This window comes from Engystomops pustulosus, chromosome 4, assembly GCF_040894005.1.
Source record: "Engystomops pustulosus chromosome 4, aEngPut4.maternal, whole genome shotgun sequence".
NCBI lineage: Eukaryota > Metazoa > Chordata > Amphibia > Anura > Leptodactylidae > Engystomops > Engystomops pustulosus.
In genome coordinates this window covers 6,259,650-6,276,821 of record NC_092414.1, presented here as the reverse complement: position 1 = coordinate 6,276,821, position 17,172 = coordinate 6,259,650, and the positions used below count along the sequence as shown (strand labels likewise).

At 45.8% G+C, this 17,172-nt stretch overlaps 1 protein-coding gene and 1 long non-coding RNA gene across 9 annotated transcripts in view; one reads left to right on the top strand and one right to left on the bottom strand.

Annotated features, from left to right (window-relative positions):
- Positions 1-13,369, top strand: part of CACNA1C (calcium voltage-gated channel subunit alpha1 C) — a 245,397-nt gene extending 232,028 nt beyond the window's left edge. For 4 of the 6 annotated variants that reach the window (XM_072144908.1, XM_072144912.1, XM_072144909.1 and 1 more), the window contains 6 exons: positions 6,044-6,381; positions 6,655-6,777; positions 6,964-7,073; positions 7,185-7,291; positions 7,418-7,720; positions 8,582-13,369. In XM_072144908.1, the coding sequence (XP_072001009.1) occupies positions 6,044-6,381; positions 6,655-6,777; positions 6,964-7,073; positions 7,185-7,291; positions 7,418-7,720; positions 8,582-8,875 (1,275 nt within the window). In that variant the 3' untranslated portion in view covers positions 8,876-13,369. Of the gene's footprint in view, positions 1-6,043; positions 6,382-6,546; positions 6,574-6,654; positions 6,778-6,963; positions 7,074-7,184; positions 7,292-7,417; positions 7,721-8,581 lie in introns of all 6 variants that reach the window. The other 2 variants (XM_072144910.1, XM_072144907.1) reach the window with 1 other exon arrangement.
- LOC140125952 (uncharacterized) overlaps positions 1-17,160 on the bottom strand; it is a 51,150-nt gene extending 33,990 nt beyond the window's left edge. For 2 of the 3 annotated variants that reach the window (XR_011854742.1, XR_011854743.1), the window contains exons 1-3: positions 17,028-17,160; positions 13,074-13,246; positions 10,067-10,151 (exon numbers count right to left, since the gene is read on the bottom strand). This is a non-coding gene — a long non-coding RNA (uncharacterized lncRNA). Of the gene's footprint in view, positions 1-9,981; positions 10,152-13,073; positions 13,247-17,027 lie in introns of those variants that run through there. The other variant, XR_011854741.1, reaches the window with a different exon arrangement.
- Between the last annotated feature and the right edge of the window lie 12 nt (positions 17,161-17,172).

Here is a 17,172-nt window from a genome sequence, read left to right as displayed (position 1 = left end):
CTGATTACACTGCATCACTGCCCTCAGTACACCTACCCTGATTACACTGTATCACTCCCCTCAGTACACCTACCCTGATTACACTGTATCACTCCCCTCAGTACACCTGCCCCTGATTACACTGTATCACTCCCCTCAGTACACCTGCCCCTGATTACACTGTATCACTCCCCTCAGTACACCTGCCCCTGATTACACTGTATCACTCCGCTCAGTACACCTGCCCCTGATTACACTGTATCACTCCCCTCAGTACACCTGCCCATGATTACACTGTATCACTCCCCTCAGTACACCTGCCCCTGATTACACTGTATCACTCCCTCAGTACACCTGCCCCTGATTACACTGTATCACTCCCCTCAGTACACCTGCCCCTGATTACACTGTATCACTCCCCTCAGTACACCTGCCCTGATTACACTGTATCACTCCCCTCAGTACACCTGCCCTGATTACACTGTATCACTCCCCTCAGTACACCTGCCCTGATTACACTGTATCACTCCCCTCAGTACACCTGCCCCTGATTACACTGTATCACTCCCCTCAGTACACCTGCCCCTGATTACACTGTATCACTCCCCTCAGTACACCTGCCCCTGATTACACTGTATCACTCCCCTCAGTACACCTGCCCCTGATTACACTGTATCACTCCCCTCAGTACACCTGCCCCTGATTACACTGTATCACTCCCCTCAGTACACCTGCCCATGATTACACTGTATCACTCCCCTCAGTACTACTGCCCCTGATTACACTATCACTCCCCTCAGTACACCCGCCCCTGATTACACTGTATCACTCCCCTCAGTACACCCGCCCCTGATTACACTGTATCACTCCCCTCAGTACACCTGCCCCTGATTACACTGTATCACCCCCCTCAGTACACCTGCCCTGATTACACTGTATCACCCCCCTCAGTACACCTGCCCTGATTACACTGTATCACTCCCCTCAGTACACCTGCCCCTGATTACACTGTATCTCTTCGCTCAGTACATCTGCCCTGATTACATTGTATCACTCCGCTTGGTGGACCTGCCCTGATTACACTGTATCACTCCCCTCAGTACACCTGCCCTGATTACACTGTATCACTCCCCTCAGTACACCTGCCCTGATTACACTGTATCACTCCCCTCAGTACACCTGCCCCTGATTACACTGTATCACTCCCCTCAGTACACCTGCCCCTGATTACACTGTATCACTCCCCTCAGTACACCTGCCCCTGATTACACTGTATCACTCCCCTCAGTACACCTGCCCCTGATTACACTGTATCACTCCGCTCAGTACACCTGCCCCTGATTACACTGTATCACTCCCCTCAGTACACCTGCCCATGATTACACTGTATCACTCCCCTCAGTACTACTGCCCCTGATTACACTATCACTCCCCTCAGTACACCCGCCCCTGATTACACTGTATCACTCCCCTCAGTACACCCGCCCCTGATTACACTGTATCACTCCCCTCAGTACACCTGCCCCTGATTACACTGTATCACCCCCCTCAGTACACCTGCCCTGATTACACTGTATCACCCCCCTCAGTACACCTGCCCTGATTACACTGTATCACTCCCCTCAGTACACCTGCCCCTGATTACACTGTATCTCTTCGCTCAGTACATCTGCCCTGATTACATTGTATCACTCCGCTTGGTGGACCTGCCCTGATTACACTGTATCACTCCCCTCAGTACACCTGCCCCTGATTACACTGTATCACTCCCCTCAGTACACCTGCCCCTGATTACACTGTATCACTCCCCTCAGTACACCTGCCCCTGATTACACTGTATCTCTTCGCTCAGTACACCTGCCCCTGATTACACTGTATCACTCCCCTCAGTACACCTGCCCTGATTACACTGTATCACTCCCCTCAGTACACCTGCCCTGATTACACTGTATCACTCCCCTCAGTACACCTGCCCCTGATTACACTGTATCTCTTCGCTCAGTACATCTGCCCTGATTACATTGTATCACTCCGCTTGGTGGACCTGCCCTGATTACACTGTATCACTCCCCTCAGTACACCTGCCCCTGATTACACTGTATCACTCCCCTCAGTACACCTGCCCCTGATTACACTGTATCACTCCCCTCAGTACACCTGCCCTGATTACACTGTATCACTCCCCTCAGTACACCTGCCCTGATTACACTGTATCACTCCCCTCAGTACACCTGCCCCTGATTACACTGTATCACTCCCCTCAGTACACCTGCCCCTGATTACACTGTATCACTCCCCTCAGTACACCTGCCCCTGATTACACTTTATCACTCCCCTCAGTACACCTGCCCCTGATTACACTGTATCACTCCCCTCAGTACACCTGCCCCTGATTACACTGTATCACTCCCCTCAGTACACCTGCCCCTGATTACACTGTATCACTCCCTCAGTACACCTGCCCCTGATTACACTGTATCACCCCCCTCAGTACACCTGCCCCTGATTACACTGTATCAATCCCCTCAGTACACCTGCCCTGATTACACTGTATCACTCCCCTCAGTACACCTGCCCCTGATTACACTGTATCACTCCCCTCAGTACACCTGCCCCTGATTACACTGTATCACTCCCCTCAGTACACCTGCCCCTGATTACACTGTATCACTCCCCTCAGTACACCTGCCCATGATTACACTGTATCACTCCCCTCAGTACACCTGCCCCTGATTACACTGTATCACTCCCCTCAGTACACCTGCCCCTGATTACACTGTATCACTCCCCTCAGTACACCTGCCCCTGATTACACTGTATCACTCCCCTCAGTACACCTGCCCCTGATTACACTGTATCACTGCCCTCAGTACACCTGCCCCTGATTACACTGTATCACTCCCCTCAGTACACCTGCCCTGATTACACTGTATCACTCCCCTCAGTACACCTGCCCTGATTACACTGTATCACTCCCCTCAGTACACCTGCCCCTGATTACACTGTATCACTCCCCTCAGTACACCTGCCCCTGATTACACTGTATCACTCCCCTCAGTACACCTGCCCCTGATTACACTGTATCACTCCCCTCAGTACACCTGCCCCTGATTACACTGTATCACTCCGCTCAGTACACCTGCCCCTGATTACACTGTATCACTCCCCTCAGTACACCTGCCCATGATTACACTGTATCACTCCCCTCAGTACTACTGCCCCTGATTACACTGTATCACTCCCCTCAGTACACCCGCCCCTGATTACACTGTATCACTCCCCTCAGTACACCCGCCCCTGATTACACTGTATCACTCCCCTCAGTACACCTGCCCCTGATTACACTGTATCACTCCCCTCAGTACACCTGCCCCTGATTACACTGTATCACTCCCCTCAGTACACCTGCCCCTGATTACACTGTATCACTCCCCTCAGTACACCTGCCCCTGATTACACTGTATCACTCCCCTCAGTACACCTGCCCTGATTACACTGTATCACTCCCCTCAGTACACCTGCCCCTGATTACACTGTATCACTCCCCTCAGTACACCTGCCCCTGATTACACTGTATCACTCCCCTCAGTACACCTGCCCTGATTACACTGTATCACTCCCCTCAGTACACCTGCCCTGATTACACTGTATCACTCCCCTCAGTACACCTGCCCCTGATTACACTGTATCACTCCCCTCAGTACACCTGCCCCTGATTACACTTTATCACTCCCCTCAGTACACCTGCCCCTGATTACACTGCATCACTGCCCTCAGTACACCTGCCCCTGATTACACTGTATCACTCCCCTCAGTACACCTGCCCCTGATTACACTGTATCACTCCCCTCAGTACACCTGCCCCTGATTACACTGTATCACTCCCCTCAGTACACCTGCCCCTGATTACACTGTATCACCCCCCTCAGTACACCTGCCCTGATTACACTGTATCACCCCCCTCAGTACACCTGCCCTGATTACACTGTATCACTCCCCTCAGTACACCTGCCCCTGATTACACTGTATCTCTTCGCTCAGTACATCTGCCCTGATTACATTGTATCACTCCGCTTGGTGGACCTGCCCTGATTACACTGTATCACTCCCCTCAGTACACCTGCCCCTGATTACACTGTATCACTCCCCTCAGTACACCTGCCCCTGATTACACTGTATCACTCCCCTCAGTACACCTGCCCCTGATTACACTGTATCACTCCCCTCAGTACACCTGCCCCTGATTACACTGTATCTCTTCGCTCAGTACACCTGCCCCTGATTACACTGTATCACTCCCCTCAGTACACCTGCCCTGATTACACTGTATCACTCCCCTCAGTACACCTGCCCTGATTACACTGTATCACCCCCCTCAGTACACCTGCCCCTGATTACACTGTATCACTCCCCTCAGTACACCTGCCCTGATTACACTGTATCACCCCCCTCAGTACACCTGCCCCTGATTACACTGTATCACTCCCCTCAGTACACCTGCCCCTGATTACACTGTATCACCCCCCTCAGTACACCTGCCCTGATTACACTGTATCACTCCCCTCAGTACACCTGCCCCTGATTACACTGTATCACCCCCCTCAGTACACCTGCCCTGATTACACTGTATCACTCCCCTCAGTACACCTGCCCCTGATTACACTGTATCTCTTCGCTCAGTACATCTGCCCTGATTACATTGTATCACTCCGCTTGGTGGACCTGCCCTGATTACACTGTATCACTTCTTTCGCTATTTCAACTTCTCTTCTGCTATATATTGGATCATTCTGTATAACTTGTATATCGTTTTCATGTATAACACCTACTCTGGTAACATTGGGGGAGATTTATCATGCGCAAATGAAGCCCTTTGGAAAATCTGGTATAGATTTGTGCAAAAACCAAAAGAAACATTTTCTGTTGTAGAAGCCCTGATAAATGTCCCACAATGATTGTTTCCCCTCCCCAGTAATACTTATCCCGCTGTGTGTAACATTGTATCACTCCTGCTCTTACTCTGCACTAACATGTTTGTGTCACATTATATCATTGTACTTTGTATGTGGCCCATTGTAATGCTCATTCTCTGTAACATTGTATATCTGCTCTGGTAACACTGTATCATTGTACCCCATACCCCTGGTAACACTGTATCATTGTACCCCATACCACTGGTAACATTGTATCATTGTACCCCATACCCCTGGTAACACTATCATTGTACCCCATACCCCTGGTAACACTGTATCATTGTACCCCATACCCCTGGTAACATTGTATCATTGTACCCCATACCCCTGGTAACACTGTATCATTGTACCCCATACCCCTGGTAACATTGTATCATTCTTCTTCTTTCCCTGGTGAATTTTCATTGCATTCTGCATCTGATATAGAGCTGCCACTTATCCTTCTGTATTATATGCTCTGTATCTCTGTACCTACTGTGTGTTTTTCACTCTTCTAGCATCTGTTCTGGTCACATTACATTCTTCATTATGTAACCCTATACCTATTTTCTGGTAAATGGCAGTTCTCTGTATTTTAGTTATTTGTTGTTCCTACAGGTGGTAACAATTGGCTTCAGAGAAATTAGGTTTGGTTTTCTTGGCAGACCTGACATGTTAGCTCCTTGTATCACAGCTTGTGTGATCAGATGTATCATCTACTAATTCCGAAACATATAGCAGAATGCTTATATCATTACTAATAGCCACATCGCCTCTGCTCTTGGAATCACTGCATATATGTCCATCTTTATGTCCAAGCTCCTCAGTAATAGATTGACTTTGGTGCAGTGAAAAAACTGCAAATATAAAATACAAGTTGCCTTTTATAAGATAAAAGTGGTAAGTGATGCAACTCAATACAGGTTGTATCAACAGGTTTCTGTCTAAGTGACTCTGAAACTGTAAACGGTTGATAACAGAGAGTAACAGCTTGTAGTCAGCTAATGCTACATGAAAAGGCAATTTGTAATTTAGGTTTCTTTTTGGTAGCTTGCATCAATTTTTATCTGTGATTTTAATGCTAATTGAATTGTGTGTCCTCCACCCCCCAGAGAGCAGGAGGCTTGTTCGGAAATCACGTCAGCTACTACCAAAGTGAAGTACGGAGTGCGTTCCCCCAGACGTTCACCACTCAGCGGCCGCTTCACATCAACAAGACCTCTGGGGCGCCCGGGGACCTGGATTCCCCATCTCATGAAAAGCTGGTGGACTCTACATTTACTCCAAGCAGTTACTCGTCTTCTGGCTCCAATGCCAACATCAACAATGCCAACAATACAGCTTTAGTACGTCTTCCCAATCTGCTCCCATACCAGAGCACAGTAAGCACCGTAGATGGACAGAGCTGCCCATTTCGTCCTCACGGATCATGGAAACTTGGATCCAAGAGGTAAGACTGAACTGGAAATAAATGTTTGCGTCTGGGGGATGGGTTGGTCTGCCTAGGTTCTTCAGAAGACACGTCCTCTAAGCCACCATGACAGATCCGTGTACCTGGGTGTCTATGTCGTCTCAATGTGACTGTCTGTTTCTGTTTTCCTTTATGGCTACCCAGGACATGTCATTGTGGGGTCTGGGGACGGTAGGTTCCTGCTTGTATCAGGGCAGTTGTACTTGATATGTTTTAGAGACCTGGGTGACTAATAACCTCCTCCTTCCACAGCTCAGTTTCCAGGGACAGTCGTCTGCCGATCATATGTCGGGAGGAAGCGTCACAGGATGAAACGTACGATGCCAGCGAGGAAGTGGAGTACAGCAGCGAACCCAGCCTCCTCTGTTCTGACATGTGAGTGAAGATCATGACCAATAAAGTTTTATATAGTGTACATAAGATACTACATCCTAAACTAGTATTAGAACTACAAGGTTCTTAGTAGATCACTGGCCTCATCCAATCATTGTGACAATGGTGTATAGCAAAATCCATCTATGAATGAACAGGAAAATCTGAAATTTTCCATATACCCTTCAGGTTTTCTGATCGAGATGAGGAGAGTCGGCAATTGACCCCATCAGAAGCCGAGATGGAAAGAGGGTTGTGCCCCTCTCCTAAGCGGAGCTTCCTGCGTTCAGCCTCCTTAGGTAGACCACAATGTTATTATATGGGGGACTTTTTAGCATAATGGTTAATGTAATATGAAGTCCAATCCAAGGCATTATTAGAAGCAGCTCTTCTTATGGATTTATCTGCAGGCAGGCGGGCGTCATTCCATCTAGAGTGTCTGCGGAGGTACCGGAACCAAGGAGCTGACACTTCACCAAAAGCTGTCTTACCGCAGCTGCATCTGGTACACCATCAGGTACCTTTAATTTCGAGTCACGATTTCAGTGTCGTTTTTACATTGCTTACTCCCAACCCTCCAAATATATTCAGAAATGGAATGCTTTTCATGAGTTAGCCGCTACTTTATCCTCTATATTTCCAGGCGTTAGCAGTAGCAGGTCTCAGCCCTCTACTACGAAGGAGTCACTCGCCCACAGCATTTTCACGCCTCTGCTCCACGCCGCCTGCCACACCCTGCTCCCGAGGGTGGACCCAACAGACTGTGCCGGCACTGAGGCTACAAGGAGACCCAGGGCCCAAAGACAGTTTAACCAGCAGCTTCCCCTCTGTGCACTGCAGCGACTGTAACCTCGGCCGAGAACGACCGGCCTCCCTCACAGTTCCTTGCCATGCGCGGGACCAGACGCGGCAGCACCATGGCAGTGCAAGCAGTTTGGTGGAAGCGGTAAGTGGAAAATCTACAAAACCTACACATTTTTCAACATGATAGTCCAAGGGCTTTTAATGAGAATAATTTAAACCAAATATTGCAAAATCTTTGAGGGAATTCTGCATCCATAATGATTCTTATCTGGAGTTGGTTGAAGTTTAATCCCTTCACGACTGCTATACGGCTATATACACATGCCCAGGGCAGAAAGGACTTTTATAAACTTCATGACAGTGGCCAACTTCATACGTCTATCGCTCCTGAACACTGACTCATAGACCCTTAACTCCTGGTATAATAAACGATTACCAGTATGTGTTCTAGCAGCTTACACCTTCCAGATCATGTTTCTTTCATGGCCCAGCTTGGTTCCATCATCCACAAAATCAACTTTTAAGTGAGATGTAAATTGGTTGTATAAAGTCAAGCAGGCGAAGAGTTTAACATGGAAGTCATGTTCTCCCTGGCTCAGAATGCCTCCTCCCCTGTGACTGCCATCATGCACAGGACTTCTAGAGATCTGGATAGTGATTTCTCTGGGCGACCATTAATTACAATGAAGGTGGCATTCTGAGAAAGAGAGAGCTCGACTTGTTAAAATCTCCACCTCCTCGACTTTGTACAACACATTTCTATTCACTTAAAAGTTGATTTTCTGGATGATGCCACCACACTGGACCATGAAAGAAACCTGATCTAGAAAGTATTCAGCTGCTTGACAACATACTGTTTTTTTAGATCAGTTTCTGCTGACAGGTTCCCTTTAAGGAAGAACGTATGTGTTAAGTGTTCATAAGCTTTGTCAGATTAGATTTAGATTCACTTTCATTCTTACAGATTTGTGATATGCAATAAAACATCCCATTTGCCTTGTAGGTGCTGATTTCCGAAGGTTTGGCGCAGTTTGCTCAGGACCCCTGCTTCTTGCAGGTGGCAACGCACGAGCTGGCAGATGCCTGTGACATGACAATAGAGGAGATGGAATCTGCCGCTGACAGCTTCTTGAATAGCAATCCCAGCCCAAACGGGAAGCTCTCACCATTCACCAAACGCAGGGACCAGGGGCTGGACTGCGCAGGGGTTGGGTCAGATGAGCCAGGACACTCAGCGGGTTGTGCGAACAGCGAGGGCGAGCAGGAGGACTGCCGAGTATATGTAAGCAGCCTGTAGCCTCACATAGACAAGAGCCGTAGTAAATGCCAATTTGTCAGAGGGTGGATGTTCCCGGAGGAGTTTTCTGCTCCTTCTTCAGTTTCTTTCTCTTTTTTTCGGTGTTCCTAATGAGTTTGTTTCAGAAGTGCCTCACTGTTCTCGTGACCTGGAGTGACCAGAACAGCGTTCTTCATCCATTTTAGTTGGGGCGGGAGGGGGGGGGTGGGACATCCAGAGCTGACTTTCTACGTTATGGGATTGGAGAACCCGCTGGAATCCTTTTGGGGGGTCACCTGGCATCCTGGATCCTTCAAAATTAAGAATTTAAAGCTGAGAACGGATCTTCAGAGAAACCTTTTTTTTTACACAGTGGATCACATCTGTCTCCTTTCTCAAAATATGTTTCCCCCTTCTGAAAATGAATCTACAGATGCAAAATGTTTTCAAGCTCCTGCTGCATCATCCATCACCGTCTCTGCTGCTAAGAAAAATTGTGTCATCCAGCGAATTCTTCCCGTTAAATACAATGTATTTGGTGCAGCTGTCACGTTTCAGTGCCGTTCCTTACTGTTTTATGATTGGCTGTCCCTGCTGGATGATGCAGATGGACCAACCAAGCTGCGACTTATGTTAGTAACATTCATTTGGAAAAGTTTTAGCTGAAATGTAGAGTATTTAAATGTATAAAGTGTTTCCATCTTCTTCTCACGATCCTAGTGATAAATAAGGGGACTCGAGGCATAACTTCTCCACAGCAGGTCCCTTATTGTAGTAATGTGTTCTAAGCTTTGGGTCCATCAGCATCAGTTGAGTAATGACATTACATTAAAGGGGTTGTCCAGGTTTAGAAATATATGACTGCACTCTTCCATATATGGCACCTCTGCCCATGGCTTGGTACTGATGTTCAGCTCTATTAAAGTGCACGGGCCTGAGCTGCAATACCACACTGCCAACGCTTGCGGATAGCGGGTGTCCAAAACTGCTAGCAAATATATTTTTTCACTATTTTATTACCGAGTTGGCGTCGTCTTTAATAGCTGCTAAAATGGGGAATACTGTTAAAAGGAAATCTAACTTTCTACACACATAATATAGATAAATAGATATTTTTTTCCTGGACATTCAGGGATGTTGTATTGCTGATATGAAACACGTGTCAGATTTTGCATGTTGATTTATAACTTCACCACTTCATTGTCATCTCACCTCGCAGCACAGTGGTAGACGCTGTCCGGCACAATGTGGCAATGGGCTGGCGCTTTTTAGGCAAAACAATGCATCTAATTCGGTCCTAAAAAATAAACCAAACACAGTAGTAAGGAATGGTCGCAGCAAGAATGTGATAATACAAATGCAAATATATAAATGCTCTATGCTAAACTTACACTACAATGAATAACTCTTCACGTCAATGTAAAATGTAAATGACTAATGTATACGCCTCTGTATACTTCCTCGTGGCCTTTAGTGGTGCTATACAGTCTATTTTATTACACCTAAATTATTTTCCATATCATCTATATCTATGAAATGTAGAGTTTGGACTTTACAGACTGGTTATTATTAACCTGTTCTATTATCCTTGGATTTTATCAAGGGTTTTGGTAGACAGTGGCCACAAATAGTGATCATCTATCTCTGGAGGACTCCACAAGTCCCTGCATTACTCACAGAAGATTTTAATATGACGTTGTATAATACTTCATGTTACCTCTTGCGGTGACTGAACACATGCTCCTTTACATTACAGCGGATCGCTGGGCATCCCAGTGATGGGGGCTGATGCAATCGTATAAACAATTAAACTTGTCACCAATATGAAATAACAGCAATGCTTGTTCCTAGTTAACCAACAACTGGTGTTCTCTTAATACTGGTTCTCTAACTGGACACAAATATTTTGGGCCTTATGTCCCCCATAATGGCCCTTATTTATGAAAACTAGTGCAAACTGCTGCCTGTAGAGGGTGCAGCATTCGACAGATTCATGAAATGTGTTAGGCCATGGTCACACGTTCCGCTAGCGTAGCGTTCATAACCTGTTTCCCCTAAAATAAGACTTCCCCTGAAAATAAGACCTAGTACAATTTTGTTCAGGGTAAGAAATATAAGGCCTCCCCTGAAAATAAGACCTAGCGGCAGTCATTGCAGCAGCTCCCCCCACGCCATACATTAGTATTAGTAAATCTGTGACACAAATTTGTGCTACAAATGTGATCCCAGCAGCTACCAGGATAAGAGGGGTCATTTATGGAAAGTGAAAATGAGACTGGGGCCAATGATTCTCATAGAAATGGAGTCACAAGAAATACAGCATGAAATTCAGAGTTTGGAAAGTCATAAGGATGTTCGAGAAGTTGATTTTTTGTTCGATGATAAATGTAAATTCTTGTTCATGGAAAAATAAGACATCCCCTAAAAATAAGACCTAGTGCCTCTTTAGGAGCAAAAATTTTTAAAAAAAAGACATTATTTTCGGGGAAACAGGGTATATATGAACGCGACGCTAGCGGAACATGTGACCACGGCCTTACACGTGCTTCATGAGTCTTGTGTCCCCTGCACTTCTCTGGCGAAATGCACCATTTTTTTTCCTTGATTCACCTTCTAGTGGCGCATGATCCAACTGTGCACCGCAAAACCCCTTTTGGTGCACATTTTTTCTGTTTTGTCGGACAGTGTAGCCGCAACACAAAACTGGTGCAAACACATCTTAAATACATGTGCAAGCAGTTTGCAAGTTCAGACAGAAAACTGGTGCAAACACTTTAATAAATGTGGACCAGTGTTCCTAAAAGACCACAACAATTTGGATTCTCCCTGAAAATCCTTGCTATAGGGCACTTTCCTTAGCTTTCCTTTTTTGCTGTGCACAAAATCAGAAGGACAATGATTTGTCTTTTTTTTTTAATTGGGTCTCTATCAAGGCTCTGTTGCAAATGACCCCAGTTGAGTCTAACATAAAGCAAAATATTTCCCTACTCTGTCTCCCATTACTATTAGTAGAAGGCAGTGGCCAGTGCTTTTAGCACACACTGGCTGGCCTGATGGATGAGGCTAATCTGACTATAAAACTACATCAGAACCGAAAGGCTCAGCTTTCTGCCATGCACACCCCCTGGGACGTTTGCTGCTGCCCCCAGGAATGTTCATACGATACAAGTTCTATAGCTTCTGTACAGACCAGTGCCACATGGCCGCCCATCTGCTGAAGCCGCTTGCTGAGAGGTGATACTTTTCGCTTCTTTACCAAGTGATTTGTGGCTGTTTTCGTTCCGTTTTGTGCTAATTTGTGCATGAAGGGTTTGTTGCAGAAATACTTGAATCTGGGTCTCTGCTTTTTAATATTCCAAGTGAACTCTGCATTTATTTTATAACTTGATGCAAACTTGCAGCCGTGCCGAATGTAACCTGTACAGCGTCCAGTGTGGCTGCTTTACGACACATTGTGCTCACCAGTTCCATCATGAAGCCGCACCCGGCTTAAAAGAGTTAATGCTGTATCTTTCTTTTCATTGCAGTGGGTGCGTTTGTGCGATGTGTTGCTGTGCAGTACATTGCTGTGTAAATTTGTAACCTATTTAATACATTGCTTTTTTTTACCATTTCATATTGAGTTTAATCATTGTGAATCAAATGGTTTTGGCGATACAACCTCTCCAAATGTTACCCGAGACAAGATCCTAAAGAAAAACCTTAAAGACAGGAGGTGAATGCATACAATCCAGATGGAGCCCCTCTATGCTGTTATCTCATACATAATACTAACGCCCCTAGACTTGAGCATAATACATCTCTATTATACCCATCTCTGTTATACATCTATCCAGCAATCTGGGTAAAGGGGTTGTGTCACAATTCTAACTTATCACATTCAGAAGTAATAAACTGAGATTGTGAGACCACCCTTTCCAGAATCCCTCTCTAAGGGTTAATAATCCATATAGTCTCTATAGGTGAAGCTTTTCTCTCTGTAATGGTGGTTAACGTGGCTGGTTGTGGTGCCAGAATACCTCTGTACAGTAACGTATAGCAGACACTGCCAAAATAACAAAAGCTGCCATTAAACAAAAAATGAAATTAAGCAAAAAAATTAAAAATTAAATATGTTTTTCACATGATATTATGCAATTTCTGTCTAGTTCACAGGTTGTGCAGACCTGTCCCTTTAAAAGTTGAAGGAAACGAACTGGAGAGCTATTCAGACACCTACCGATGGGAGACCATTGCCCCAGGATAGCCCCTCTCTGCTTCCATTATTCCAGCCTTCCTGCTGGGCCCCTTAGTTATCCAGGGCCCGGTGGGAACATTCAGCTCTCGGGTGTTTAATGTAAACCTTCCTCCCCCCTCCTCGCACGTGGCATCCAGTCTCCGGCAGAATGGGCTCTGAAATAAAGATATTTAAAGGTTGATCTTTGGGATAAATGTATATTTATGTAAGATTGCATTTTTACCTAAGGAATGATGTTGTAAAATGGCTACAAAATAAAGTTTATTTAAAAAATGTGATATATTATCTACTCCAGTCAGTGTAACAGAAATATACATAGAATCACTATATTTACAAAACTCTACATATATCATCTTATACAGGGGATCCCCAGGTTATACCGGCTGTACATATATCATTATATACAGGAGATCCCCAGGTTATACCGGCTGTACATATATCACTATATACAGGAGATCCCCAGGTTATACCGGCTGTACATATATCACTATATACAGGAGATCCCCAGGTTATACCGGCTGTACATATATCATTATATACAGGAGATCCCCAGGTTATACCGGCTGTACATATATCATTATATACAGGAGATCCCCAGGTTATACCGGCTGTACATATATCATTATATACAGGGGATCCCCAGGTTATACCGGCTGTACATATATCATTATATACAGGGGATCCCCAGGTTATACCGGCTGTACATATATCATTATATACAGGAGATCCCCAGGTTATACCGGCTGTACATATATCATTATATACAGGAGATCCCCAGGTTATACCGGCTGTACATATATCATTATATACAGGAGATCCCCAGGTTATACCGGCTGTACATATATCATTATATACAGGAGATCCCCAGGTTATACCGGCTGTACATGTATCATTATATACAGGAGATCCCCAGGTTATACCGGCTGTACATGTATCATTATATACAGGAGATCCCCAGGTTATACCGGCTGTACATGTATCATTATATACAGGAGATCCCCAGGTTATACCGGCTGTACATGTATCATTATATACAGGAGATCCCCAGGTTATACCGGCTGTACATGTATCATTATATACAGGAGATCCCCAGGTTATACCGGCTGTACATGTATCATTATATACAGGAGATCCCCAGGTTATACCGGCTGTACATGTATCATTATATACAGGAGATCCCCAGGTTATACCGGCTGTACATATATCATTATATACAGGAGATCCCCAGGTTATACCGGCTGTACATATATCATTATATACAGGAGATCCCCAGGTTATACCGGCTGTACATATATCATTATATACAGGAGATCCCCAGGTTATACCGGCTGTACATATATCATTATATACAGGAGATCCCCAGGTTATACCGGCTGTACATATATCATTATATACAGGAGATCCCCAGGTTATACCGGCTGTACATATATCATTATATACAGGAGATCCCCAGGTTATACCGGCTGTACATATATCATTATATACAGGAGATCCCCAGGTTATACCGGCTGTACATATATCATTATATACAGGAGATCCCCAGGTTATACCGGCTGTACATATATCATTATATACAGGAGATCCCCAGGTTATACCGGCTGTACATATATCATTATATACAGGAGATCCCCAGGTTATACCGGCTGTACATATACCATTATATACAGGAGATCCCCAGGTTATACCGGCTGTACATATACCATTATATACAGGAGATCCCCAGGTTATACCGGCTGTACATATATCATTATATACAGGAGATCCCCAGGTTATACCGGCTGTACATATATCACTATATACAGGAGATCCCCAGGTTATACCGGCTGTACATGTATCATTATATACAGGAGATCTCCAGGTTATACCTGCAGCCTGGCGCAGATGCTTCCATTGCTGCCTTCTTCTACCATAGTGAATGACATTTAGGGCTAATTCAGCCGACCTTTATGGCAGCCACGATATGGTTGCATGATTTGCGCTCAGATCACAGCCCTCATAGACCTCTATGGCTCCCGATGATGGTGCAGTGAACACACAGTGGGGCTTATTTAAGGGTCCGCGGATCACGCTTTCGTCGGATTTTCGAAGTTTTCGGGGTTTGCACCGCTGTGACAGGTATTTAACTGGAGATTGTGTCGCACGCGATCGGATTGTTGAGCAGCTGCACTGGTTTTCATGCGACAGAAATCGGGGGGGGGGCCATCGGACTATCCAACTGCTTTGGACTGAGTGTGGGATTTAAGATTCAAATTGTGTCGCAAGACAATGCACTTACATACATCAGGATGAAGAAGGTAAACTCCGAGGACCTGAGCGGGGAAGCGACACATGCAGGATATCGGGCGCAGGATCTCAGTGACTCCCTGCACAGCGCATTATACACGGACAATGCACTTACATGCACCAGGAAGAAGAAGGTGAACTCCGGGGACCTGAGCGGGGAAGCGACACATGCAGGATATCGGGCGCAGGATCTTAGTGACTCCCCGCACAGCGCATTATACACGGACAATGCACTTACATGCACCAGGAAGAAGAAGGTGAACTCTGGGGAAGCGACATATGCAGGATATCGGGCGCACGATCTTAGTGAATCACGGCAGATCTGCATTCCGGTTGGACAATGCACTTTCGGGGATTGTGACAGGACAGGTAAGTAAATGTGGCCAAGTGCATCACTGCACTATGATAGATTTTGCCGAAGAGCTCTCAACCCTCATCCTCCCGAGCCTGTGCTCGTAAAACCTGCCATAATTTTGGTTCTACCTTTCGCTGGTTCTACCCAACAGAACTCACAGTAATTTAAGTCTCTGGAACAGTGATTGTGTCTGCATGGCCTCTGAGGTGCTACAGTTATTATCCGGTTATGAAACAGAAGCAGCGAAGAAGTCAAAATATCCATCAGATGTGGCAGCGGTCGCAGCTCATTCCTTTGAGATAATTTCGGGGCTTCTTCATCAATTTTCCAGTGTGTGATCCAGGCTGCACTGATCAGATTACTGCTATAATGAATGGAAATGCTAAGATTCGAGGTTGTCAAAATAACGTGACTTGTGTGTCTCCGGTCTCAGGTTTACAGTGCGATTTTTGCAATAGATTTTTACTTCAAACTCAAACCCTGCTGTGTGAACTGGGCTCTAAAAAAAAAAAGTAGCTGCACAATAATAGGAAACAATAACCCTTTGCTTTCAATGATTTGTGCAATCATGGAGAAGGAAGGTGTAAACTCCAAAAACTGTAAAAAATGTGCATAGGCCATCTAGGTTTTCAACCGCTGTCCCAGCTGCCCCTCTCTCGCATGCTTGCGCCCACACATACATCCCCCTCTCATTCGCCTGAGGGTATAAAAAACCCTTGGGTGACCAGGATGGGGCACGTTAAAAAAAACATTTACTTACCTGCACAGTCCTTCCCGGCGTCCACCGCTGAGATCTCTCCCGCCTAAGCCCCATATAAAGAAAACGGGGCACAGAAGCCTCGGCCGTCCGGATATTGAACGCGGCGCGGCTTCTGGGCCCATTTACATGAGGCAAGGACCGGAGAGATCACAGCGCTGGAGGGAATGTAGAGGTAAGTACACATTTACTTTTTTTTTTTAACCCGGCCTCCCATGGGGTTATTTATACCCTCAGACAACCCCTTAAGGTCGATATTATACTATAATTGTGGGTGGGGCAGTGGTTTATAAACAAATAAAGGTGGGGGACTTCTTGTCCTTCTTTCTATAGCCCAAAAATTGGGAGGTACTAAAATCATTACTGAGGTAAATGTCACGTCTGAGGACCCCAACTGCCCCTACATCCGTGTCACGTAGATATGGTCAGGACAACACGTTTACGTGAAGCTATGTTCACAAAGTGCGGTCTTGAGGCGTTTTTATAACTGCTATACGTCACTTGCACACATTTCTCCTCCAGTGTAATGAGCGTCACTCACTCTCAGCTTCTTGTTTCAGGTGCTTTTGGTCATTTTACTGCTTATAACACCACTTTGTGTCCTGACAGGAGGAACATGCAGCGCAGCCCAACCTCCGCAGTCGCAGTGCACCGCGACACTGACTCTCCCGCCCTTTCAGCTGTAA